The sequence below is a fragment of the Salvelinus namaycush genome, chromosome 4 (genome assembly GCF_016432855.1).
Source record: "Salvelinus namaycush isolate Seneca chromosome 4, SaNama_1.0, whole genome shotgun sequence".
NCBI lineage: Eukaryota > Metazoa > Chordata > Actinopteri > Salmoniformes > Salmonidae > Salvelinus > Salvelinus namaycush.
Window position 1 is genome coordinate 15,505,620 of NC_052310.1, and position 25,056 is coordinate 15,530,675.

At 43.0% G+C, this 25,056-nt stretch overlaps 2 protein-coding genes across 2 annotated transcripts in view; one reads left to right on the forward strand and one right to left on the reverse strand.

Annotated features, from left to right (window-relative positions):
- Positions 1–18,780, forward strand: part of LOC120045376 (rho GTPase-activating protein 44-like) — a 29,942-nt gene extending 11,162 nt beyond the window's left edge. Inside the window, exons 3-22 of the mRNA XM_038990250.1 lie at positions 931–970; positions 3,424–3,543; positions 3,648–3,724; positions 4,026–4,137; positions 4,389–4,465; positions 4,980–5,091; positions 5,204–5,272; positions 5,486–5,567; positions 6,062–6,189; positions 6,284–6,395; positions 7,245–7,326; positions 7,491–7,571; positions 8,146–8,259; positions 8,558–8,649; positions 8,920–9,100; positions 11,475–11,492; positions 12,034–12,222; positions 14,768–14,886; positions 15,095–15,472; positions 16,954–18,780. Coding sequence (XP_038846178.1) covers positions 931–970; positions 3,424–3,543; positions 3,648–3,724; positions 4,026–4,137; positions 4,389–4,465; positions 4,980–5,091; positions 5,204–5,272; positions 5,486–5,567; positions 6,062–6,189; positions 6,284–6,395; positions 7,245–7,326; positions 7,491–7,571; positions 8,146–8,259; positions 8,558–8,649; positions 8,920–9,100; positions 11,475–11,492; positions 12,034–12,222; positions 14,768–14,886; positions 15,095–15,472; positions 16,954–17,108 — 2,338 coding nt within the window. The 3' untranslated portion in view covers positions 17,109–18,780. The remainder of the gene's footprint in view (positions 1–930; positions 971–3,423; positions 3,544–3,647; positions 3,725–4,025; positions 4,138–4,388; positions 4,466–4,979; positions 5,092–5,203; positions 5,273–5,485; positions 5,568–6,061; positions 6,190–6,283; positions 6,396–7,244; positions 7,327–7,490; positions 7,572–8,145; positions 8,260–8,557; positions 8,650–8,919; positions 9,101–11,474; positions 11,493–12,033; positions 12,223–14,767; positions 14,887–15,094; positions 15,473–16,953) is intronic.
- Positions 18,781–21,773: 2,993 nt separating this feature from the next.
- Positions 21,774–23,931, reverse strand: LOC120045377 (testis-expressed protein 47). Its single transcript, XM_038990251.1, has 5 exons — positions 23,914–23,931; positions 23,635–23,699; positions 22,636–22,855; positions 22,295–22,451; positions 21,774–21,787 (listed from the first exon to the last, which is right to left on the reverse strand). The coding sequence occupies exons 1-5, from the start codon at positions 23,929–23,931 to the stop codon at positions 21,774–21,776; spliced, it is 474 nt and encodes a 157-aa protein (XP_038846179.1).
- Positions 23,932–25,056: the final 1,125 nt, after the last annotated feature.

A 25,056-nucleotide genomic window follows, 5' to 3' on the forward strand; every position in this document is an offset into this window, starting at 1 on the left:
CTGTCTCTGTCTCTGTCTCTGTCTCTCTGTCTCTCTCTGTCTCTCTCTCTCTCTCTCTCTCTCTCTCTCTCTCTCTCTCTGTCTCTGTCTCTCTCTCTCTCTCTCTCTCTCTCTCTCTCTCTCTCTCTCTCTCTCTCTCTCTCTCTCTCTCTCTCTCTCTCTCTCTCTCTCTCTCTCTCAATTCAATTCAATTCAATTCAATTCAATTCAAGGGGCTTTATTGGCATGGGAAACATGTGTTAACATTGCCAAAGCAAGTGAGGTAGATATTATACAAAAGTGAAATAAACAATACAAATTAACAGTAAACATTACACATACAGAAGTTTCAAAACAATAAAGACATTACAAATGTTATATTATATATATACAGTGTTGTAACAATGTACAAATGGTTAAAGCACACAAGTTAAAATAAATAAGCATAAATATGGGTTGTATTTACAATGGTGTTTGTTCTTCACTGGTTGCCCTTTTCTTGTGGCAACAGGTCACAAATCTTGCTGCTGTGATGGCACACTGTGGAATTTCTCCCAGTAGATATGGGAGTTTATCAAAATTGGATTTGTTTTCAAATTCTTTGTGGATCTGTGTAATCTGAGGGAAATATGTCTCTCTAATATGATAGTATCATCTCTCTCTCTCTCTCTCTCTCTCTCTCTCTCTCTCTCTCTCTCTCTCTCTCTCTCTCTCTCTCTCTCTCTCTCTCTCAGCACTCTGAGAACAGTAAAGTAAACATTCCTTTTACATGGTTAGCCCAAGGCATCATCGGGGAAATGAGTCATCCGCATGAAAATGCACTCTGTGATGTAATAACGTTGATTCAGCAGTATGTGCATACATTTCCCATTCCCACGGTAACTTGTTAGATAATGCATCCCTTAATTCCCCACTCCACCCTAATCGCCTTTCTCTTCTTCTTCATTGCAGAGCTGAAAAAACTGAAGTATTAAGTGAAGACCTGCTACAGGTAAGAGTCAAAAGGAAGTTTTGTTAGTGTGTATTTGTGTGTGTGTGTGCGTGCATGTGTGTGTGTGTGCTTATAATGGCTTAATATAGGCCTACAGAATATGCCTGTTTGCTATGTGTCTGTGAACTGCAAGTATATATACAGTGCTTTCGGAAAGTCTTCAGACCCCTTGACTTTTTCCACATGTTGTTACATTGCAGCCTTATTCTAAAATCGGGTAAATCAATTTTTTACTCATCAATCTACACACAATACCCCACAATGACAAAGCAAAAACAGGTTTTTAGAAAGTTTTGCAAATGTATTAAAAAACTGAAATATTACATTTACATAAGTATTCAGATCCTTTACTCAGTACTATGTTGAAGCACCTTTGGCAGTGATTACAACCTTGAGTCTTCTTGGGTATGACACTACAAGCTTGGCACACCTGTATTTGGGGAGTTTCTCCAATTCTTCTCTGCAGATCCTCTCAAGCTCTGTCAGGTTGGATGGGGAGCGTCACTGCACAGCTATTTTCAGGTCTCTCCAGAGATGTTCAATCGGGTTCAAGTCCGGGCTCTGGCTGGGCCACTCAAGGACATTCAGAAACTTGTCCCGAAGCCACTCCTGCGTTGTCTTGGCTGTGTGCTTAGGGTCGTTGTCCTGTTGGAAGGTGAACCTTCACCCCCAGTCTGAGGTTCTGAGCGCTCTGGAGCAGGTTTTCATCAAGGATCTCTCTGTACTTTACTCCGTTTATCTTTCCCTCGATCCTGACTAGTCTCCCAGTTCCTGCCGCTGAAAAACATCCCCACAGCATGATGCTACCACCACCATGCTTCACCGTAGAGATGGTGCCAGGTTTTACTCCAGACGTGACGCTTGGCATTCAGGCCAAAGAGTTCAATCTTGGTTTCATCAGACCAGATAATCTTGTTTCTTATGGTCTGAGAGTCCTTTAGGCGCCTTTTGGCAAACTCCAAGCGGGCTGTCATGTGCCTTTTACTGAGGAGTGTCTTCTGTCTGGCCGCTCTACCATAAAGGCCTGATTGGTGGAGTGCTGCAGAAATGGTTGTCCTTCTGGAATATTCTCCCATCTCCACAGAGGAATACTGGAGCTCTGTCAGTGTGACCATCGTGTTCTTGGTCACCTCCCTGACCAAGGCCCTTCTCCCCCAATTACTCAGTTTGGCCGGGCGGCCAGTTCTAGGAAGTCTTGGTGGTTCCAAACTTCTTCCATTTAAGAATTATGGAGGCCACTGTGTTCTTTGGGGACCTTCAATGCTGCAGAAATGTTTTGGTACCCTTCTCCAGATCTGTGCCTCGACACAATCCTGTCTCGGAGCTCTAAGATTTTTTTTGCTCTGACATGCACTGTCAGCTATGGGACCTTATATAGACAGCTGTGTGGCTTTCCAAATCATGTCCAATCAATTTAATTTACCACAGGTGGACCCCAATCAAGTTGTAGAAACATATCAAGGGTGATCAATGGAAACAGGATGCACCTGAGCTCAATTTCGAGTCTCATAGCAAATGGTCTCAATACTTATGTAAATATGTTTTTTTCTTAAATATTTAAAAACATGTTTTCACTTTATCGTTATGGGGTATTGTGTGTAGATTGATGAGGAAACAAATTAATTTAATCCATTTTAGAATAAGGCTGTAATGTAACAAAATGTGGGAAAAGGGAAGGGGTCCGAATACTTTCAGGATGCACTGTACATACCTCTTTTCTGAATGTGAAACTCTAACCCTAAAACAGAGTATGTTTTGTGTGAAATGGGTGTCGAATTACCGAAGGCAAAGTTAATCAGCTCCAAAATGGAACCTCTTTAATTAGAGACAAAGGCTGAACCTCCCCTCTGATTTACTGAGAGAGCCAGACTACAGGCTACAGATGTAGGGTCTTAATTTGATCACCCTGTTGCAGGATTTTACATTTTAAATGTGTAGTGTATTTGAGGTTTAAAAAGTTTGTGATTTCCACTTAGAAATTTCAGACTTGATGTTCCCCTACGAAAAATATATAAACTCTTTAATTAATTATCATCCACATCATCCACATCATCCAGTACATTAATTATCATCCACATTATAATTCACGTTTCCTGTTGCTGCAGGATTATTCTCTTTCTGTAGCAAACTGTCTCAAATTAAGATCCTATATCTGTGTAATACCTTTAGATTAATGAAATCGTCAATGGAGACGACATCGGTTCCACTGGATTGGTTTCTGATGAGTGTAGGGAACACTTAACTATTAAAGAGAAAATTTACAGGATGCACTTATTGCATTCAGATTATCTGTGTGTGTGTGTGTGTGTGTGTGTGTGTGTGTGTGTGTGTGTGTGTGTGTGTGTGTGTGTGTGTGTGTGTGTGTGTGTGTGTGTGTGTGTGTGTTTGGGTGTCCGTGTGTATGAAGAGAGATACCCAAATCAGTGAGCCCTGTCCTTCGGTCTGTCCATCAGGTGGAGAAGCGGCTGGAGCTGGTTAAACAGGTGTCCCACAGCACCCACAAGAAGCTGACTGCCTGTCTGCAGGGCCAACAGGGGGTGGATGTGGAGAAAAGGTCTGTCAGATCGCCCTCGGTGAGTCTGCCTGTATTTTCCCTGTTCCTTCTTGTAATGCTGACATTGAGATGATACATTTCCAGGGGAGTGTTACATGTTATCCTGTTCTATTTCCTGTGTAGAAAAAGCTGCCCCTTACAACGCTAGCGCAATGCCTGGTGGAGGGAGCTGCAGTGTTGGGCGACGACTCACTATTGGGGTGAGGACACGCATGCACACTCACACACAAACAGTAATTCACGCACACACACAGTAATCTCCTTAATTACCGATTGATCATCTGCCACATCTGTCACAGGATGTATTAAAGAGGGATGATCCATGATCAACAGCAGAGTAAACGATCAGCCATCAGCTCATTTCAATAGCATATGACACTTTTTATGCATTATTGTGATAGCACATACGGTAATGATTTGAAGTGACACAAGGGCTTGTTCTGGTTTGAGTTCTGATTGGCTATGCGCTGCTTTCTCTGGCCTCTCATTGGCCGGTTGCAGGAAGATGCTAAAACTGTGTGGCGAGACACAGGAGAAGATGGCTCAAGAGCTCATCCTGTTTGAGTTCACCATTGACAGAGACGTGGTGGAACCCCTGTACGAACTAGCCGAGGTACAGTAGACCAGAGCAACAATGATCTTTACCACGGTCAGAGAGAGTACCCCACCTCAAATTTACCACACCTTGCAAAGCTATTGCACAAGCTGGAGAACAGAATTATTGTAATTGATAAAATGATGATCAGTTTAACAGGCAAGTAAAGCGCCTCTGACATTGCAGTGTCTGTCTCCGTTCAATCTCTCACACTACAGAACAAACCAGAGTAAAGAGTATTTGTTTTATTGTGATGTGATTTCCCTCAGGTGGAAATCCCCAACATCCAGAAACAAAGGAAACAATTAGCAAAACTGGTTCTGGACATGGATTCGGCACGCACAAGGTAAGAGCTGCTCACTGACACTGCCTGAGTCTGTCTGTGTGCGTTTCAAGGTGTCTCTGTGTGTGTGAAAATGGTGCGTGATTTTGCTGTGTGTCCAGACAGGAAGAAACTCAACCCCCTGTGAAGGGATCTCGTTACAGCGTTTCACGTGAATGTCATTGTTGGATTGCCCGTACTGTACAGTGAGGATCTAGGCATGGCTACATTCTCCACCCCTACCATGGACAAGTGGGGAGGATAGAGAGTGAGAGAGAGGAAGGCAGACAGACAGACAGACAGACAGACAGACAGACAGACAGACAGACAGACAGACAGACAGACAGACAGACAGACAGACAGACAGACAGACAGACAGACAGACAGACAGACAGACAGACAGACAGACAGACAGAGACAGGTGGACGAATGGACAGACACAGAAGTCAACAAGTTTTGGGACGCAGCGGGTGTCTATATGTTTGCATAGGATGTGTAACCCCCCCCCCTCCCCCCCGGTTCTCCCTCCATCCATCAGGTTCCACCAGTCCTCCAAATCGGGTATGTCCAGCAACGTGCAGCCAGGGGCCAAGGGCGAGCACCTCAGGGAAGAGATGGAAGAGGCAGCCAATCGAATGGAGATCTGTCGAGTCAGTCTACATCTCCTTTTTTCTCGCTCACGTCCTCTTTCTCACTTGCCTCAAGATGTTTTCTCTGAAATCTCTCTTTGTTTTCTGAAGTTAAACTTTTGTATTTTTCCAGGATCAATTATCAGCAGACATGTACAATTTTGTGGCCAAAGAAATCGACTATGCAAGCTACTTTCAGGCAGTAAGTACTCTAATCTCTAATCACGCTCACTACTGTATGTCTTCATTGAGGTACAGCTTAAACATACACTAATCTCTCTCCCTCTCTTTTTCTTTCTCTCGCTCTCTCCCTCTCTCTCCCTCTCCCTCCCTCTCCCTCTCCATCTCTCTCTCTCTCTCCCTCTCTCTCTCTCTCCCTCTCTCTCTCTCCCTCTCCATCTCTCTCTGTCTCTAGTTGATAGAGGTGCAGGCACAGTACCACAGGAAGTCGTTAGAGCTCCTCCAGAATATTCTGCCTCAGATTAAAGCCCACCAGGGTGAGTCTGTCTGCCCAGCGCCCAGCGCCCACCCAGCCCTCACTCATTATTACACACATACAGTATTATACCATCTCTTTCCAACTTCAACCCTGCAGTAGGAGCATTGGTGCACATCTTCTCTATATTCATCAGGGTTGGGGTCAATTCCATTTCAATTCAGTCAGTTCTGAAGATACATTGATTTTAATTTTTTTTTTATGAAGTGAAGACGTTTCAATTCATGAATGGAATTTCTATTAACTCCCTGAATTGCTGTAGTTTAAATGGAACTGAATCCAACCCTGATATTCATAGCTACTGTATGCTATTCGTTTCCTTTTGACATATCCATCATTATAGGAACCAAGGGCGTATATCAAGTAAGTTAAAGTCAACAGGGGCTGCACCGAGGCTCTAGTGTATTTGAGGTAATGTCATGCCTTAGTAATAACCTGATTAACCTGCTGACTGTGTAACCTTGGTGCTGTGTGTGTGTGTGTTGGGGTTGACAGAGACCTGGGTGGAGAAGCCGTGCTATGGGAAACCCTTAGAGGAGCACCTAGCCCTCAGCGGGCGGGACATTGCCTTTCCTATCGAAGCCTGTGTCACCATGCTGCTGGAGTGTGGCATGCAGGAAGAGGTCGGTGTGTATTCCACCCTATCGCTATGTTTTCCCGTTACCAAGTGACAACGTACTGATTAGCCTAACCTCCTGTGTTCCTGTCCCATTCCAGGGCCTGTTCAGAGTAGCGCCGTCTGCGTCCAAACTGAAGAAGCTCAAGGCGTCTCTAGACTGCGGGGTGATGGACGTACAGGAGTATTCTGTAGACCCTCACGCCATCGCAGGTGAATTGGCAACCCCCCCCCCAACCCCCCTCTCCCTGTCACTCTGCATCTGTTACCATGCCAACTGATATGGTCACGGAAACCTTCCCCTAGTCTGTTTGGGTTATCAAGGGCTCCCTGTTAACCTACGAACAACTTAGGTCTTATGCACAGCCTTGTTGTGATCCTGGCTGTGCCAGAATCTGAATATACGACCATGTGAATAGAAACCTGAGTGAGCCTTGGAAAATAATTATCTCTGAATCCTCTTCCATGTTTATTTCTAATGATTCCATGTTAAACAGGCTGATACACAGAGCCTGCACCAAAAGGAAAGCTAATTTGCGACCCTCTCCTGAGGTTAGAGTAGGGTCAAGGTGGATTCACGTCACCCAGTCCAAACACATCAGAATCAAGTCAACACAGCTAATTAAAGATGCTCCCTGCAGGGATTCAAACTGCTCTGCATTGAATGTGATTATCTAGTAGTGCAAATAGACACACACACAGGTGTGCCTGCACACACATATACACACAGAAGAGTGGCACAGCTGTTGTGGTTTCCTCCGCACCGTCAAAATGTGAGGGATACTAGGACGTCCTGGTTCATTCATCCCATACAACACATGAGAAATAGTTACAGTAGAGATACACACTCTCTCCTTCCCCCTATTTCTCCTTCTTTCTGTGTCTGGCAGTGTTTTCTGATGCGTTTCATCTTTTGGCACCGCTGTCTTTAGGCCTAAACAGTAGCTGTATAATCCTTCTTACTTTCTTATTTTATCTCTCCCTCTCATTTTCAGCACACACCCTCCCAGTCCTCTCGCTTTATCCCTCTTTCTCTCACTCACCCTCCTCTTGTCTCATCAGGTGCTTTGAAATCCTACCTACGGGAACTCCCTGAGCCACTGATGACCTTTGAACTTTACGACGAATGGATTCAAGCTTCCAAGTCAGTATCTGCTTATAATGATGCCGGAATTAGTTGATGTTTATTCATTGTGTTGGATTCGTACGCCATGCTGGTCATTTTTTTATTCACTTTAAAAGGATGAGATCATTGGAAAGGGAGTTTCTCTTTTACACTGAGTTGTTATTTTGTGGTTCGTCTGGCAGCATTCAAGACCAAGACAAGAGACTCCAAGCCCTCCTCATAGCCTGCGAGAAACTACCCCTGGCCAACGGCAACAACTTCAAGTGAGTCGCCATCTCTGTTTCGCTCTTTCGCTCTCCTCTGTCCCGCATCCATTTCACTCTGGTCTTTCCTGGACTTGCCTGACCATTCAATTATTTCAGTTTCCATCACCTTTCACCGTTTTTATCCCTCACTGCTCTTTTCACATCAGCAGAGGCATTTAACCGAGGAATCATAGCTTTCAAGCAGCCAGTACTGGGTGTTTTTTTAAATATTTTTTTATATCAAAAGGAGAAGTGGGAGTGGGGGAGTGTAAGAAAGGTGAAATAGAATCAAAAGGCTGACAGACTGCAGTGCATGTCAGTGTCTTCATTGAATCTCACAAATAGGCTTATCTTTAGGTTGTCTTCTTTTGCGAAACACCTGTCAAAGCTGTCCTTATCATAGCCCAATTGAAAAGAGCTGCCTGGGGTTCTGTCTGAGAAATCTGTTCATTTTAGGATGAGCACGAAAACCTCAATCTCTGTGATTCAGAGATTTGTCAGCCAATGCGGTATACAGTACATGAATGACTATGTATAGTTAGTTGAAAATATAAATGTATAGTTAGTTCACTGTTTATTTGTTTTCTTTCAGGTATTTAATCAAATTCCTCGCCAAGTTGGATGACTACCAGGACGAAAATAAAATGACCCCTGGGAATATTGCAATTGTCTTGGGCCCCAACCTGCTGTGGACAACGCAGGAAGGGTAGGACTTAACCTCTCTCTACCACACCATACCTTTTTAAAGCAATGCCTGGTCATTGGTTGCGACTTAAAGAGAAAAATACTCCTTAGTCATTTCCATATATCTTTAACCTTTATATCTCTTGACTTTTATCGTCATGTTAATGGTCAGTTCTCGAACATCATGAAAATGCAGAAAACTGTCCAAATTAAATAATACTCATATCTCAAGGTTCAAGTTAATCATTTCCAGTACAGTTATATCCCTCTCCATCAAACTAAACTATCTCCTTCATATCTCTTCCTCTCTCTCCCTCCAGGAACATTACAGAGATGATGACCACTGTGTCCCTGCAGATCGTAGGCATCATTGAGCCCATCATCCAGCACGCTGACTGGTTCTTCCCTGGAGGTGAGGGAAACACAGTGTCTGTTCAGCCTCTATCAGGCACAACCGCCTCGATCATCCATTAGGGGTTAATACCATTGCTTTATTATCCTTGTATCGCCCTCTGCAAGGGAGCAAGTGGAGTCGAGCGTCAGCTCTCACAGACACAGTATGACAGCCAGTCACCGACCTTAGGAGACATTATTCACAACTTTAAGAGTCAGTTCTTATAACAGGATACCTGTGAATTGTCACAAAAGTAATCGCCTGACCTATCTCCTTCCTCTCTCTCAGAGATTGAGTTTAATGTCACAGGAAACTATGGCAGCCCAGTCCACACCAATCACAACGCCAACTACAGCTCGATGCCGTCTCCAGATATGGACCATTCAGATCGCAAGCACAATGATCAGAGCCGACGTCCACTCAGTGTGGCCACCGATAATATGATGCTGGAGTTCTATAAGAAGGATGGGTAAGAAGATCCAACTCTTGTTGCCCCATATCTTACCCTATCTTACCATATCTTACCCTATCTTACCCTCCACATCGCTCCCAAATCCTCTCTGTCTCTGAAGTCAACTACCTAACTGCTTGTCTTCCCTCCTTGTCCTCGCTGAAAACTATTTTCTGGAACATGAACCATACCACTGAGCACACACTGGTTGAATCAACTTGTGTCCACTTAATTTCAATTAAATTACGTTGAACCAACGTGGAATAGACATTGAATTGACATCTGTGCCCAGTGGGATTGGACATCAAATATTATTATTGATATTATTGGTTATTACAGCACAGTTCAGAATAAAGGATTTGCGTGAGCAATGGGTAATGGTTGACTAGCAACGTATTTTTGTGTTTTGTGAAGATGTATGGCATAGCAGATCTGGATTTAAATACTATTTAAGGTATTTCAATAATTTTCACATACATTTCAAATAAGTATTTTGATAAGTAGTTGAATATTTGAAAATGTATTTGGAAGTTCACTTAGAAAGTATTGCTATGTATTTGAAAATACTCAAATACACAGAAAAGTTTTTTTTCAAATACAGATATTTAAGTACTCCCATGCATTTGAACCCAGGTCTGTTTGGTCCTAGGGATATTTGACATGTATTTGGAAGCAAGTATTTGAAAATAGTTTCAAATAATATTTACAGGAATTTGTTTTGAAAATACTGTCACGCTGGTATAAATGATTTGGGAGACAGGCGCAGGAATGCGTATTTTTTATTTTTATTAAGCCCCAAATTATGGCGTGCCGTGTAAAGGCACGGGGACGAAGACCAAACAAACACGTGACAAAAACACAGGGTAGAAACCCAAACAAAAGAGCGAGGAGTACCTCGAATAAATACACATGCACACAATGATTAACGCACAGGACGAGACCCGTAATCATCTGCGTAATCCACAAGGGCACGAAAGCCCAAAACACACAGCACAGGTACTCACACGCACCAAACGGACATTGTAAAAATAATCAACAGGACACTGGTAAACCAAGGACACCCTTATACAATTACTAATCACTGGGAATAGGGGCCAGGTGTGCGTAATGAAAGTTCCGGAGGGATCCATGACAAATACTCTTAAATACTTCAAATAGAAGTAGTTGATTCTACTTAAATAAGCATGTATTTGAACCCAGATCTGTGCCATTGAAATGGCATAATGTCATCTTTCTATGTGAATAGTTTTTCTTCATAAGATCATACAAGGCTGTATAGTCTTTTTAAGTGAGCTAAGTAAAAAGTTTTGTCTGGGTATGAGAATGGCGGAGAGAATATCACAGAATTCTTCTTCATCTCAGGTGAGAGAGAGAGAGATAACTAGTGAGATAGAGAGAGAGATGTGCACTGTAAGAGATAGGCAGTCAGAGAGCAGGGAGCTCAGAGAAAGAGGTTGGTCCGTGGTGATGAGTGGTGCTGTAAGCAGTTCTTGTGCTCTGTGGAGGATTAGTTTCAAGTCAATCATGTTCTCACTCTCTCTTTTCAAATGACCTCTCTGTCTTATCGGTCCCTGTCAGCAGAGCAGACCGTCTGAGCCCCTCAGCTCTGGGACCACACAATAATCCCAGCTAATTAAACATGTCCAGGACTGCATAGGGACCAATCAATAGAGCTCTGCTCTCCTTAGAAACACCCACCCCTTCAGATAGAGCAGGATCAGGTCAAGGAGCATTCTGCTCCTTAGTACAAGCTGACACCAATGAGGAAGTAGCATTCCCAGCTTTGATTCCTTTTCTTTTGTGTCCATATTCAAGTCCATGAAGGCAGGTTGATACCTCTGTTATGGTCTTCATTCATTCGGGGCCTTTCTCCAAAGCACTATGGGTGATGTGTCATGCCATGTCCTTGACCGTGTCTTTGTGTGTGCGATTGTCATTGATTGAAAAAATATCTGAATACTACGTAGCCTTTAGCTCTCCATAGTTGTACTTGCTCTTTTTATAGTAAACGAGTACATTAACCACTGCTGCAAGTTACTTCCTATATTTTGGTGTTATTTTGGGGTATTTTTACGTCCGTGGGGAAATGTTGCCCTAATTAGCTCTAAACTAAGTGATAATTGGCTCACCGGTAGGACATGCTTGGAGCTCTTTTGGGAAGGACCATCTTCACCCCTCAAATCCCTCTCCTCATTACTCTCAGCATGACTTCCATCCCCCACAACCCTCTGCAATCCAAACCTGAAGGCTCGACCTGCTGCTTCTCCATCTTGGATCCAACCCCTGACCGACTGCCCCCGCAGTTGCTTTGATTTAGTGTTGCTGTGAATCAGTTAATGGAGTTTCTCATGATCCTTACCCTTTATTGTGATGTTTTTGTCCTACCAAGCAGCGTTAGGAAAATTCAAAGGTACTGTACTTACTCTTCCTCCTGCCTGTATCTCCTCTCTGTTCACTCTTGTCTGAACTGCCTGTGGAGAGAATGCCTCTCTCTGTCATCATTTGTCTGTCAGTATTCCAGTCACAATTATTCTCTCGTCTTGACACACTTCTAATCGTATAGTTCAATGCTCCTTACAGAGTGCTGCTGACAGACAGTGCTGCCAAATAAGTTCCCGTGTGAACAATGTTCTCACACTGTGTGTGGTTTGTTTACTTCAAATGCATTTTTTTTGCGATGTCTGGTGTCAGATGTACTCCTCTGATTGCTTGACAAGTACAACCGACAATAACAGGTTCAAATAGTTGTTTGTCACACAGAGACCAACCATACATACACCCTCACTGTGACACATTATTTCAAAGGTTTCCTTTCCCTAGTGTTTCTACTTCATATAGTACAGTAAAGACTGTACTGACAATTGTGAGGACTCCAGGATAAGGCTCCCTGAGCTGACCTCTGACCCCTGACCACTGTCTTTGATTGGCTGTGCGTCTCTGTCCCACTGCAGCATGGGGGTCAGGGTGATGGACACTTCTTGGGTGTCGCGCAGGGGCTCGTCGTCAGCGCGTAAAAGCTCCTCCACGCCCCTAGGTGTACAGCCCCCCCTCCCGCCCTCAGACGCTCTCATACCTGAGCAGGGGGAGGTCTCTGCGTCCCCCTCCCCAACCCCTCCTCCCGCTAGCAGTGACCGTGCCAGGTAAGGCTGTCCATTTCCCACACTCCTCGCGTCCTGAAACTGACCCCGACGTCTTCTAATTCTCTTTCCCACGTATCATCTTCATCTTTCTGTGAACCGAAGCCCCTCACACCTGTTGCATGTGTTCTCAAACTTGATTTGACCTCGTGACCTCGTGTGATGTTGTTTTGGTTGTTGTTGTTGTCCTTTAGTCTGATCTTCAGAGTTTCTAGAACCCTTGAAGTTCTTTTTGTGCTTGGTTTTGTTTCATATCCAGGTTGTACCAGAGAGTCATTTTTTTATCCATTACCCATAAAATTGTGAAAATGTGTACCTCATCTCAAAAGTAGCATGTACATGTTTTTCATTTCCATCCATCAGAACAGGTTTCATTAACACTGCTCATGTAAGATTGCAAATAGAGTTTTTCTTGTATTTGTCAAACAGTTTACTAGTTTCAAAACTTGAATGCTGGCCTGAATGAAGGTTTTTCATTGGCTCTTTTCTTTTACATTTTTTATTTGCGTTCTCCTTAGACCTCTCCCCTCCCCCTCTTAACGCGACTCTGTTCAACTTTGGTTGACTAATCCCTTCCCAGATACAAAAACCAGCACTTGTTCTCCTTCACCCTACATGAACTGCGGTGGTTATTGAGTGCTCACAAATATGACAGAATGGCCCACTGGACTTGTTCACATATTTTTTTTCATACAACACTTTTCATTCCACTACAAAAACGTGACAATATTGGCCTCTCCCTGACTTATAACAATTCAATTCCCTGTGAAATCATAAAAATTTGTATCATTGCAGCTCAGATGACGCGTCGGACTCCTGTTATGCCTACCCTTCCCCGGAAGAGGAGAGGCCCCCTCCCCCTTACCCCTCTTCCTCCTCTTGCTACCCGCCTCTTCACCATTTCTACCCCCGAGCACCGCAGTGTGCGCGCCCTGTCGCCCCCGGTCCAGAGTCCGTTTCCCCTGGGCCGTCGCCCCCACCTCCCCCCCGCTGGTCTTGCTACAGCCCTCCCCCACTGCCCCCCTCTTCGTGTGCCTCTCCCTCCCCCCAGCAGCTTGATATCAACTCTAACCCCAAGCCCTGCTCCCTGCACCTCCCCAAACAGAGCTCCCTGCACCTCCCCAAACAGAGCTCCCTGCACCTCCCCAAACAGAGCTCCCTGGCCGAAGCTCCGCATGCGCCCCCACTGTTAGAGACTAACGTCTCCCCTCTCTACATCAAAACCCCCCTCGTGCTAACCCGACACGACTCGTCCCTCGGTCCCCACCCCCCTAACCTCCCCCTGTCCGCACCTCCTCCGTGGGCCGCCTGTGCCTGTAGCCGAGAGAGAGGAGCCAAGCTGACTAGGTAAATACTACGTCACATCGCCCGGCCCACTCCCAGAGATGGACACAAACTCAGTCTCCGTAACACACACAGGCCTGAGTGGCTCATAATGGCAAAATGAGAGAGGGAAATTAGGAAACAAAGGGGAGAGTGAGAGAGAGGGAGCTCCCTCCAAAGTGCCAACATCCTGTTTTATACATTTTGTTCATTTTCTCGCTTTTGTCCTCAATTTCATGTTTCAAAGGGATATTCCTCCCATCATGGAACTTTTCTATTGGATCATTCTAGTACCAAACTCTCCTTATTTTATGCAATCCATAACTTTTCATGTTGCCAGGAAATTCTGGAGGATGTTGCCAAGCAACAAAGAATATTAAAAACTCTCAGAGATAGCAGAACATAGTGGCCGTTAATTTGTCATTTTAAAGGGGCCCAGTTGGCCTTGGATGGTAGTTGACTAGTTATGTTTCTGAATATGAATTGGATAAAGAGTGACTAAGTGAAAAATATGGATGGGCTGGCATGATTCCTATCCGATCATTGGCCTTCATCAGAATGGGGTCTTTTACATCAACAGCTGTTAGGGATGCCTCATTTGCATAGCTCCACCCTAACTTCAAATCTCTCCAGTCCCGGTCACCCATCCTCATCTGTTGTCAGTGGGCGGGGGGATTTGGAGCTGGGAGAGCTGTCACTCACATCCTATTATAAACTGGTTAGGTTTTGACCTTCAAGCTCTCTACCCATTGGCATTCTGTGTGCATCGTGCCATAAAAGGCAAGAAAAAAATCCATTAAGCCTACTGGCTTGGGCTTGGATTTTTGGTGGGGGCTTTAGCTACACTGCCATATAGCTAGTAGTATACTTGCAGTAGTGAAAGTTGTCAGTGGTCACTCAGATTATCTGACATTGAACGACAGGGATTATCATTTCTATAGATGTCATGACATGTGCAGAAATAAGGTCAATATGTTGAACCTGATTGGCAATTGTTAGCTACATGTGGAAGATTGAGGCCATCTACCCTCAAACTGACAGGTAGTGAACACACACACACACACACACACACACACACACACACACACACACACACACACACACACACACACACACACACACACACACACACACACACACACACACACACACACACACACACACGACCTGAAGAAGATGTTATGAAGATTACATATTGTTGTTCATATCCCTTTGTCTTCCCCAGTACTCTGAAGAACAATGAGCTGTCTCCAGTGATTGGACAGAAGGGCTTCCAGGGAACGGCACCCTCTGGTGGGCTGTCACAGCACTCTTCTGAACATAGCCCTCACACCCTGAGAAGAGGTACTGATGGAAGTAGAGTGTGTGTGTGTGTGTGTGTGTGTGTGTGTGTGTGTGTGTGTGTGTGTGTGTGTGTGTGTGTGTGTGTGTGTGTGTGTGTGTGTGTGTGTGTGTGTGAGAGAGAGAGACCATGCTGTGCACAAGCAGACAGATCGTTTTGTCTTGGCTTGTCACCTCTCAATTAAAATCTGTGTTGCTGCTCTCTCCACAGCTAAGAAGCTGGCCCCCATCCCACCTAAACCCTACTCTCAGTCTGGGGGAATGTCGGACCAGTCTACAGGTCAGCCGTCTCCAGTCAGCCTGTCCCCCACCCCTCCTAGTACCCCCTCCCTGTACGGCTTCAGCTACCCCCAGGGCTACGCCACCATCGGCTCCCCGGGACAGGCCCAGACCGCCACCCCCTCTCTCTCCTCCCCTCCCTCGCTAGCCGGCACCCTCACCAAGGCTAGGCCCACTCCCAAGCCTCCTCGGCAGAGGCCCAGCCTACCCCCGCCGCAGCCCCCCAGCACCCCTGGCTCCAGCCCCCAACCTCTTGAGCACGGTGGCGGCCTTCTGGATGGATTGTCTCCTGGAGAGAGCATGTCCACAGGTAAACGCTTCAATGGAGTTTCAACACCCTAGGAGCCCGCCCATACACTCTCTTCTCTGGTATAGGTGGAATATCTCACTCTCCAGTGTGCCTGCCAGAGTATTAATATGGTTTCTGCAAATGGAATTATTTTGTGTAGTTTGTTAAACTGATAATACTTTTAACCCTTTCATCTGTGTTAAACTGTGGGGAACTCACACAAAAAAGGTAAGAAGGTAAAAATATTGTAATCTCTTATCTTGTTCTTCCATTTTTTCAATATTTTTTTTCGACTCCTATTATTGTGTGCCTACAGCGGTATGAGGCGAGTGGTTCAATATGGTCTAAATGTGAGAGGGCCTTTTAGGGTAAGCAGGAGTTCCAGTACTGTACTAAAGCCTCACCCTCCCATCCCTCCAAACAACCAACCGTCCGCCATTCTGGCTCACTGTGGAGCTGCATGGCTCCAGCTTTCTGTATATCAGAGGAGGCTGATGGGAGGAGCTATAGGTGGAGAGGCTCATTGTAATGGCTGGAATGGAATCAATGGAACGGAGTCCAACATGTTGTTTCCATGTGTTTGATGTGTTTGGTACCATTCCATTGATTCCATTCCAGCCATTACAATGAGCCTGTCCTCCTATAGCTCCTCCCACCAGCCTCCTCTGCTGTGTATATATACCTGTATACATGACTTCTCATATGTATATAGCTATATATCTCTGCTGTGTTCAGTCCACCACTAACCCATTTTGTTGGCCTTTGCATGGTGGCTGAGACTGGCGCGATGCATGGCTTGTGGATGTGTCTGAAAGACCGTCCACTGACTCCACTTCACACTTCACACAGAAGATTGGCGTAATTTTGCTATCCCAAGAAGCTTTCTTTACTGTTTTCTCCCCGAAACCATGGCACATCCCACCTCTGTTCTGTCCGGTGCCAGCTGCCCCTTTGCTTACACACTGCACAGTACCCCCCCCCCCCCCCCCCCTCACCCACTGCCACACCCACTGCTGTTCTAGAATTATTCCACTTTCTGTTTCCCAGTCACTGGTTGTTATCCATTTCAGTGTTACACAATGGATGTCATCATTCTCACATGACTGTGAGTTCAAAGACAAAGTAATGACAAGGATAAATGTTTGTGGTGACTGCACTGGATACTGTTGGGGAATTGTCTCTTCGCATGCATTTTGCAGCATTACAAACCTACCCGAACCACTATGTCTGCTAGAAAAGTTGGCGTTACATTACTAACTGACCTGCCTCTTATCTGTCAGTAATTCTCTAGGAACACGGATCGTTTTTGAGGATGTGTGTGTAAAACAATAGCTTGGGCTTATGCTGACCTCCGTGCTGTGTACAACACATCATTCAGCATTGCCTTAATCATGTCTAGAATGGCCTTTTCTAAGCAACCACTAACAGTTATTTTCTATGTCTCTCTCTTATTTTCTTCTCTCTTGTCTCTTCTCGTCTCGTGTCGATCTTTGACTGCCCAGACTCTTTCTGCAACCTGGATATCCCCATCATTAACGTAGAACTGGATGGCATCTTTGATGAGCCCAAGATGGCCACCTACAGGAACTCAGTGGCGGTGGTCCGGCCAACCCCTAAGGCCGAGTCAGAGGAAGAGTCTGAGAGCACGGTACTATGACATCACAAGTTTCCACGCCCAGCCCTAACTATTCCAACCTGTCTCCAGGACCCATTCTCTGACCTTTGACCCAATGGGGACTCACTCCAGACCTCACCTCCACCCATAGAGACCAAGTACCAGGCTCAGCCCTGTAAATCAAAGTCCTTCTACAAAAAAATGTAATAGACATGAATACAGAAAATACCTATATCCACATCCAGAGGGTTTCTGGCTGAGACAATGGAGGTAGAAACTTTTGATTCAGAGAAAGGGACCGAACGCTAGGTTTTTATGTTGACTAGATTCCATTGATTCTATCTGGGGTGCATTCATTTTTAAGGATTTATTTGAAACAATTTTGTTTATTTGTCTTTTATTTTTGCCTTATTTGAGTCATTTGCAATATTGCCTTTAACTTACAAGACATGAAAACAAGTTGCTTGGTGGAATGGGTTCTCCTCTTGTGAGTGCAGTAGGAAAGGAAGGGGACAGGATATCTCTGATTTCTGTCACCAAGGCTATATCATTCCTTTTGACGCCTAAACCCATTCTTGTACTCTTGAGTTCACTGGCATTCTGGCAACCCCTTGTTCCGTCCTGGCTGAACGTGTACGTGTGTTTGTGAATTGTGTGATGTGTTTGGAAACGTGCTGCATCATTGAGTGGCGAGTTCTGCCATAGTCTGTGAATATAATGGTACTGCACGACCAGTTTGAGCTTGAATTCACAATCACATTCTTCAAAGGGGGGTTTAAGATTACATTTGGCTGTTAGAGGGGAAGTTAAATCAGGATAATATATTATTGACTATTTAAAATGACGGTTTATACTGTACATTTCAGAGTATATGATATTAACAGAGATACAGGAGTTATTATATGAGTCATATAATATAAGAATTCAACCATAGATATACAGATATTCTACTGTATATAGAACTATAAATACGGTATACAGATATTATATAGTCTAGCATGTACTTGACTGTACATTATCATAGGAGAGGCTTGGAGCTCAGTGGGAGAAATCTGCATGTCTATGTTGTAGTAGAGGGAATAGAGCATAGAAACAGAATAAACAGAATACTTATAAATGGATTGCTGAATAGTGAGTATGAGTGGACTTTGCAGGGTGGGGCTACAGATGTAGGATCTTAATTTGATCACCCTGTTGCAGGAGAACTTTCCTTCAATGTAGGAATTTCTTTAACTTGAAGTGCATTTGAGGTATTAAAAGGCTTCTGAAGTTTGTCATTTCCACTTTGAAATTTCAGACTTGATTTTCTCTTACGAAAAATGTATCAACCCCTACAAAAACGTCCATTAGTTATAATCCACATAATAATTGACATTTCCTGTTGCAAACTGGCTTGCATTTCAAACTGGCTCAAATTAACACCCTTTGTCTGTATACCTCCTCTCTGTGGTCTAAGTAACTCTGTTCATGAGCGCCCTGAGACTTCTCTGGCAAGAGCCTGTCACTGGGGAGCCGGCTCAGCTGTTTGAAAGCAAATATTGGAAACTCTTCTGAGAGTGAGTGTGTATATGGGTGCAGTTCTGTGCCTGTGTGTATGGGTGTTATCCGGAATATAGGTACATTTCTTCTGGTGCTAGAATATATGTTTATATTCTATCATGCAGCGAATGAGAATAGGCTCTCATTGAAAGTATACAGAGGTTTCTGTTTCAGTCCCCCACCACACAATAAAAAAAACTATACTTTCATGATGAGGAATGTGAAGTATTTCTTATTGTGATGAAAGTATTTACTGTATACCGATGATTACGGTGCAGAGGAGTTGGATTGACATCCACAACACAAAAGACCAATGGTCCAATCTGTTTATCCGGTGCTGGGGTTCAAAGGTGAGGCGCCCGCCCATGACCTATACAAACCTATGACTTTTTCTCCTTAGAAATGTTCCATCCATAACACTGATTATTGCCTGGAAGCCACAACAAACGTTGCTCTTTCATGCTCTTATGTTCAAGTGCTATATATTTATCCATCACAACACTATTGTACATACTGACGCCTCTGTATATGTGTGTGTATATAAAACAGGGGGAGAGGATAAAATATATATATTAAGATAAGAAAAATATAAATATTGACTGAAAGTATTTATATATTGACATGTCTGTGTTGTTCTGGTCCTGACCACAATATTGCCAGATTCACACTTAACGAAATGCAGTAAGCTTTGCACGGTTATCAGCCGCAAGCTTTAAATAGTACCATATAACACGGACATAGATTAAAGGTTAAATCTATTTTCTAGGATTGTTAGTGCAAAGTCATCAGCCTGGAGCTTAATAATACAGTATGTCTGAATGGAAAGTGCTGCATCACTGTGTGTCTCCTCTAGTCTACAGCCTGACCAGTAGAGCTATTGTAAGGGATGTATTTGTGATTGTCAATAGGTAAGTAAAAAGGGGACCACCATCCCTCGAGGCAAAAAACGGTTGAGTCAACCTAGTTATTCCAACCTTACAGTACAGAGTATATTCCCCAGTGTAGAAGACAAATATCCCTCCTCTGAAAGCAATATAGTTCAACGCAATGCTGAGTAGACAGTTCCAGAAGAAAAATGTTGAATTTCAAAATGAATAAAGAAAGTGCAATTACAGTATTTGTGAACAGAGAAACAGAGAAACCTCAAAGATGAAGAGGGTCCCACTCTCTTTAAAATGATTTGATGTTTTTTACAGTTTATATTGATGTTTCATTGCTTTTGTCTTTTGTATCATTACTTGCAACAAATGCCAACCATGGCATATGATTTTGAGGATTCATAAAATTATAAAATGGACAAAATTGCATTAACATTTTTGAAGGCTGTTCTTACAATTTGTATGTGTTGAAGTGAATGTTCAGTTATGTGTCAATCTGGACTTCTGTCTGTGGTGATAATGTGCTGTTCTGTTGCTGTTCTGTAAAAAGGGTTGTCTTCTTTTTATGAAGTGATGGTTTGTACATATTTATTGAACACACAACTTTATTAAAAGCAGAAATCCTGTCTACCAAGGGCAGTTGTTGGTAGGAGAGATTCCTCAGACTATTTCCACTAGCACAGTTTTTCTAAGCATGTCTGTTGAGTTACTGTAAGAGAAAAGGCCTTTTTTAAATGAATAGGTGGAATGTACTGGTGACTATTTGGACTGTTTGCCTCAGGTTGTTTTTAGGGGGAAATCTCTGTGTTGTGGATGTAGTTTTAACAGGGTGGACAGATGTTTGGTAGTGATGTGAATAGGCTTGGGGGTTATGACTAGACATTGTCCCATGTGTGAAAATCAGCAGCATGCTTTTTCATCATGCTTGTGAAATTTGTCTTATCTTTGGTCCTATTTACCCGTGCTTGTTATATTTATTTTTACATGTGAAAAGAAAAAGGGCCTTGCAATGCAGGTAGAATTATTCAGTTCCGCCCTATGATCAGTTGATCAGTCCACAGTTCCTGTTTTGCATTTTTGTTGAGCTCCAACTTTCCATCCAGTCAATCAACTATTCACTAAGCAGAGTCACATAAATATATGAAGTACTGTACATCTAGAAGCATGGCTTAATAATTGCCAAACTTAATGACTTAATACAACTCGGAGACAATATAGCATCTAACTTTTAGCTTTTTTTGCCTAATGAGTCAGGACAGAATGACAGTGAAACTGAATGGATGACTGGCAGTGTATTTCTTTTTGTCTGTAAACATTGAGTTATTCTCTGAGGATAGCCTTATATGGGCATAAATCAATCCCATTATCCATCAGATGAAAAAACCCTCCTGCTTCATATTAGGCAAAACAAAGATACACCTTTTTTGTTGGCCAATCAGCCAAGCCTGAATAAATGTGGGATAAAACACACCTGGTTTGCCTCTATGAACATGTGTAAGTTATGACACTGTGGTGCATGCAGCTATTGTTTGGTAAGCAAGTACCTTTTAATTAATCTTTTTGCATAGTTTATGTTCAAGTAATAAATTAACACAAGGGGGCCAAAATAAAATGGATGGTTGATGCTCCAGAGACATTGTTTTTAGATATAAAGGCCCTACAGTACTATGTCAAACTGCAGTGACATTGGGGACACTGAAATAAAGAGAGGGGACATACTCCTCCCAGTCACAGAGTGGAACAACTACTGTGGACATGTCCTGTAAGATCAAAAACAATGCTCATCAGAATGTTGAAACTATTAAAAAAAAATTTTTTTTTAATGTGTATTTAATCATGCCTTATTGTGAGTATGGCGTGGGTGTGACAGTATATACACAGGAAAGAAAAGACATCCAATGCCAGTTCACATTCAATAAAATATTTATGAAATATTTGCAATATACAACCAAACCTACCCTGCAGTCCCTGTGTATTTTAACACTATATCAAACAATGTATCTTGTTATGTAGTATCCATTGTTGGAGCAAGGACAATTATTTAGAGTTGAATGTTTCACACAGTTCAGATGAATGGCAGTTCTCAATAACACATACACATAACCAGGCATGAACCCTGAAAACAGATTGAGTAGGAAGCACATTCAAATGCCTAGTTGTATCACATCAGAAGTCAGAATTCACATCGAAGTTGCTCAGGTGGAGGCCAAGTACGCTCTGTGGAAATAATATCAAACATGTGAATCATCCTAACTGACATTGTCCACAAAATAAATCCCAATATTAAAGCCTACATGCAGAGACCTTTGACAAGGACAAGAACACGAGACAAAGACAAGGAATAAGATTCAAATGCACAGCAACACATCAAGATCCCTTGCGTACAAAGGAATATACTGTGCCGGAATCAAAATATCCTTCATTCAGAGAGATACAATCCATTCAAAGTCATGCAGATCCAATTTGAGATGATGCATGCAATGTTATTCTCTGGGTTCAAACCACGTGCATTGGTTTCATGCTGACAGACCCATACCTTTGACCTTTTGGCCAAACACTAAACTGTAGTTAGCTGACTGCTTCCAAACACGTGCCCTTTAAACAAATCACAGAACATACAGCATGTGGCAATGTTTAGGTATCAAAGTTATCAGTTAGCGTGAACTATATAACAATCTGAGAACCATTGATTTTCACAGACAATTTGTTCAATTAATTAATGTACTGGAACTTCAATTCACTTCTCAAATTGTCTGAACTGTAATGGAGTTAACCCCAACCCTGTTGATGAGTGATTAAAGTCCTGCTCACCAGAGTCCATGAGGATGTGGAGAGGGGTGTGGTAGGCCTGCAGGTACTGCTGGGGGCTCAGAAGGTCTCCTCTGGACAGGAGCTGAACCAGGATATCCTGGGGGACTATCATCTCTGGTACTTCATCCAGAACAGAGCCCGGGGGCATCTTTGACCCCTGTAGAAATACATAGAGAGATGATAGAGGCGCCAAAAATAATAGTCTGTCAGAAATGAGAGATTCCACTTATGGTATCTAGAGTAGGACAAATTTAATTCAAAAATAGCAGGTGGATCTTCCTTTAAATGAGCCCAGGATATGATAAGTCTCTGTAGTCTAACCGATGCTAATGATGACACACCTTGGTGGCTTTGAGGAGGTGATTCCCCAGCTTGAGCAGCATAGACAGGGCGGTGCTGACCAGTGTGTCTGTGTCCTCCTCCTCCTCCTCTGGCCCGTCTCTACTCAGCATCCCACCCACCCTGGCCTGCACATTCAGCACCTTGTAGCTCCACTGCTGGAACAACCTGCTGGGAAGGTCATGTGACATCACCAGGACCCTGGGCGCCTCGATCAGGACACTGTATGACAATGATAGGGACCATGACAACATCAAGACAGCATGTCAAGCAATGTTTATGTCTGGGTTTTAGTCAGCTATATTGAGGCTGGAATGCACATGCTTGACCAGTGGTGGAAAAGTACCCAATTGTCATACTTGAGTAAAAGTAATAGAAAAGGACTCAAGTAAAAGTGAAAGTCACCCAGTAAAATACTACTTGAGTAAAAGTCTAAAAGTATTTGGTTTTAAATATACTTAAGCATCAAAAGTAAATGTAATTTCTAAAATATACTTAAGAATCAAAAATAAAAGTAAAAATAATTTCAAATGTATTATATTAAGCAAACCAGACGGCAAGATTTTCTTGTTTTTGTAGTTTACGCATAGCCAGGGGCACACTCCAACATTCAGACATAATTTACAAACAAAGCATTTGTTTTTAGTGAGTCCGCCAGATCAGATGCAGTAGGGATGACCAGGATATTTTCTCTTTAAGTGCGTGAATTGAAAATTTTTCCTAAGCATTAAAAATGTAGCGAGTACTTTTGGGTGTCAGGGAAAATGTATGGTGTAGAAAGTACATTATTTTCTTTAGGGATGTAGTGGAGTAAAAGTAAAAATTGTCAAAAATATAAATAGTAAAGTAAAGTACAGTTACCACAAAAAACTACTTTAGTAGTACTTTAAAGTATTTTTACTTAAGTACTTTACACCACTGTGCATAACCCTCGGAACTTAGTAGCAGAAGAGATAAAACTATGATATATTGATTCAAATCTGCATAGTAAGATACTCTACCAGTGTGGCCGTTCCTGCATGTCCCTCAGATCCTGCAGCAGAGACACAAGAACCTCGCTGGAGGACTAGCAGAGAAACAAAGAGCATGGTGATTAATGAAAATACCATATCATTATGCTAATCAATAGAAAGAAAGAAAGATGAGCAATGAAGGTTCACCTCTTATTAAAGTTATTGGCTGAGACTAGTGCCTTGTCGCTGCATTGACGGGGGATTTTGACAGATTTGTATATATTATATGAGTTTCATTAATAGGTGTTACTGGTTAATCTTGTTTACCTCAATGACATGAAGCATGCAGGTTGGGTACAGCAAAAGCAGGCCTGTGATAGCATCACCTTGGTAATACCTCTGCAAGCGCTGGTTCAGTTCTTCGTAGTGTACTGTACAACCAAAGGAGAAAGAATGTACGGTTACTTGCATAACCCCGGTTCACTGATAACAGAGTGAGGTATCTCACTACTGGAAACGCCTTGGTTTGCATGAATAAGCTTTATTGCATCCAATATATTGTATAAGGATCGCCCCATAATGTCCTTTTTCACTCACAGACCTAGGTGTGTCAGCCAGAAAGTGGCCCATAACAAAAGACTTGTTCAAATAACCCCAACTAAGGAGCATCCTAAAGTAAATTAACTTTTTCTGTGAAGAGTATTTGTAGAGGAAGTATGTCCCAACATCATACGTTCATAAACACATCATCAAATCAAATCAAATGTTATTTGTCACACGCGCCGAATACAACAGGTGCAGACCTTACAGTGAAATGCTTACTTACAAGCCCTTAACCAACAATGCTTTAAGAAGTAAAGAAAAAAAAGTGCAAAATAAAAAATAGATAAGTAAGAAATAGAAAATTAAAGTAATATAATTAAACAGCAGCAGTAAAATAACAAGCAAGTCTATATACAGGGGGTACCGGTACAGAGTCAATGTGCGGGGCACCGGTTAGTCGAGGTAATTGAGGTAATATGTACATGTAGGTAGAGTTAAAGTGACTGGAAAGCATTTTGAACGTTGATTTTGATTTGACCTATCAGCTATAAACAAAATCATGCTCCGTAGGAGAAAGAGAACCTGAGTCAGTGTACAGGAAGGACCTCTATCAGTGAAATAGTGATGCCTTGTAATCCGCCCTGGAATGCACAATAGCTCTTAAATGTGTTCTACAGTAATGTTTGGCTGACCTCCCAGGTCTTTCCTGTCTGCGAGTTGCTGGGGGAGGCTGGCGACGACTATCAACCGGTGTAACAGGAACTTCTGGAGAGACAGAGAAGAAGGGTATTAAGCTATCTGATGAGTGAGAGAACAGGTATCAAGAATAGACAAATAGCAGTAGGCCTATTGGCCCTACTTAAATAGTTAAGGCTACAAGCCTACCTAACTCTGGATGAGGTGGGTTTGGTTGGGATAGTGATAAGT

Excerpts from the sequence above, each read along its gene's own strand:
- LOC120045377 (XM_038990251.1), bottom strand. Across the intron at positions 22,856-23,634 it reads ATGCAGGAACGGCCACACTG|TGTCCTGATCGAGGCGCCCA; the intron begins GTAGAGTATCTT and ends ATTGTCATACAG. Across the intron at positions 22,452-22,635 it reads ACCTCCTCAAAGCCACCAAG|GGGTCAAAGATGCCCCCGGG; the intron begins GTGTGTCATCAT and ends GTATTTCTACAG.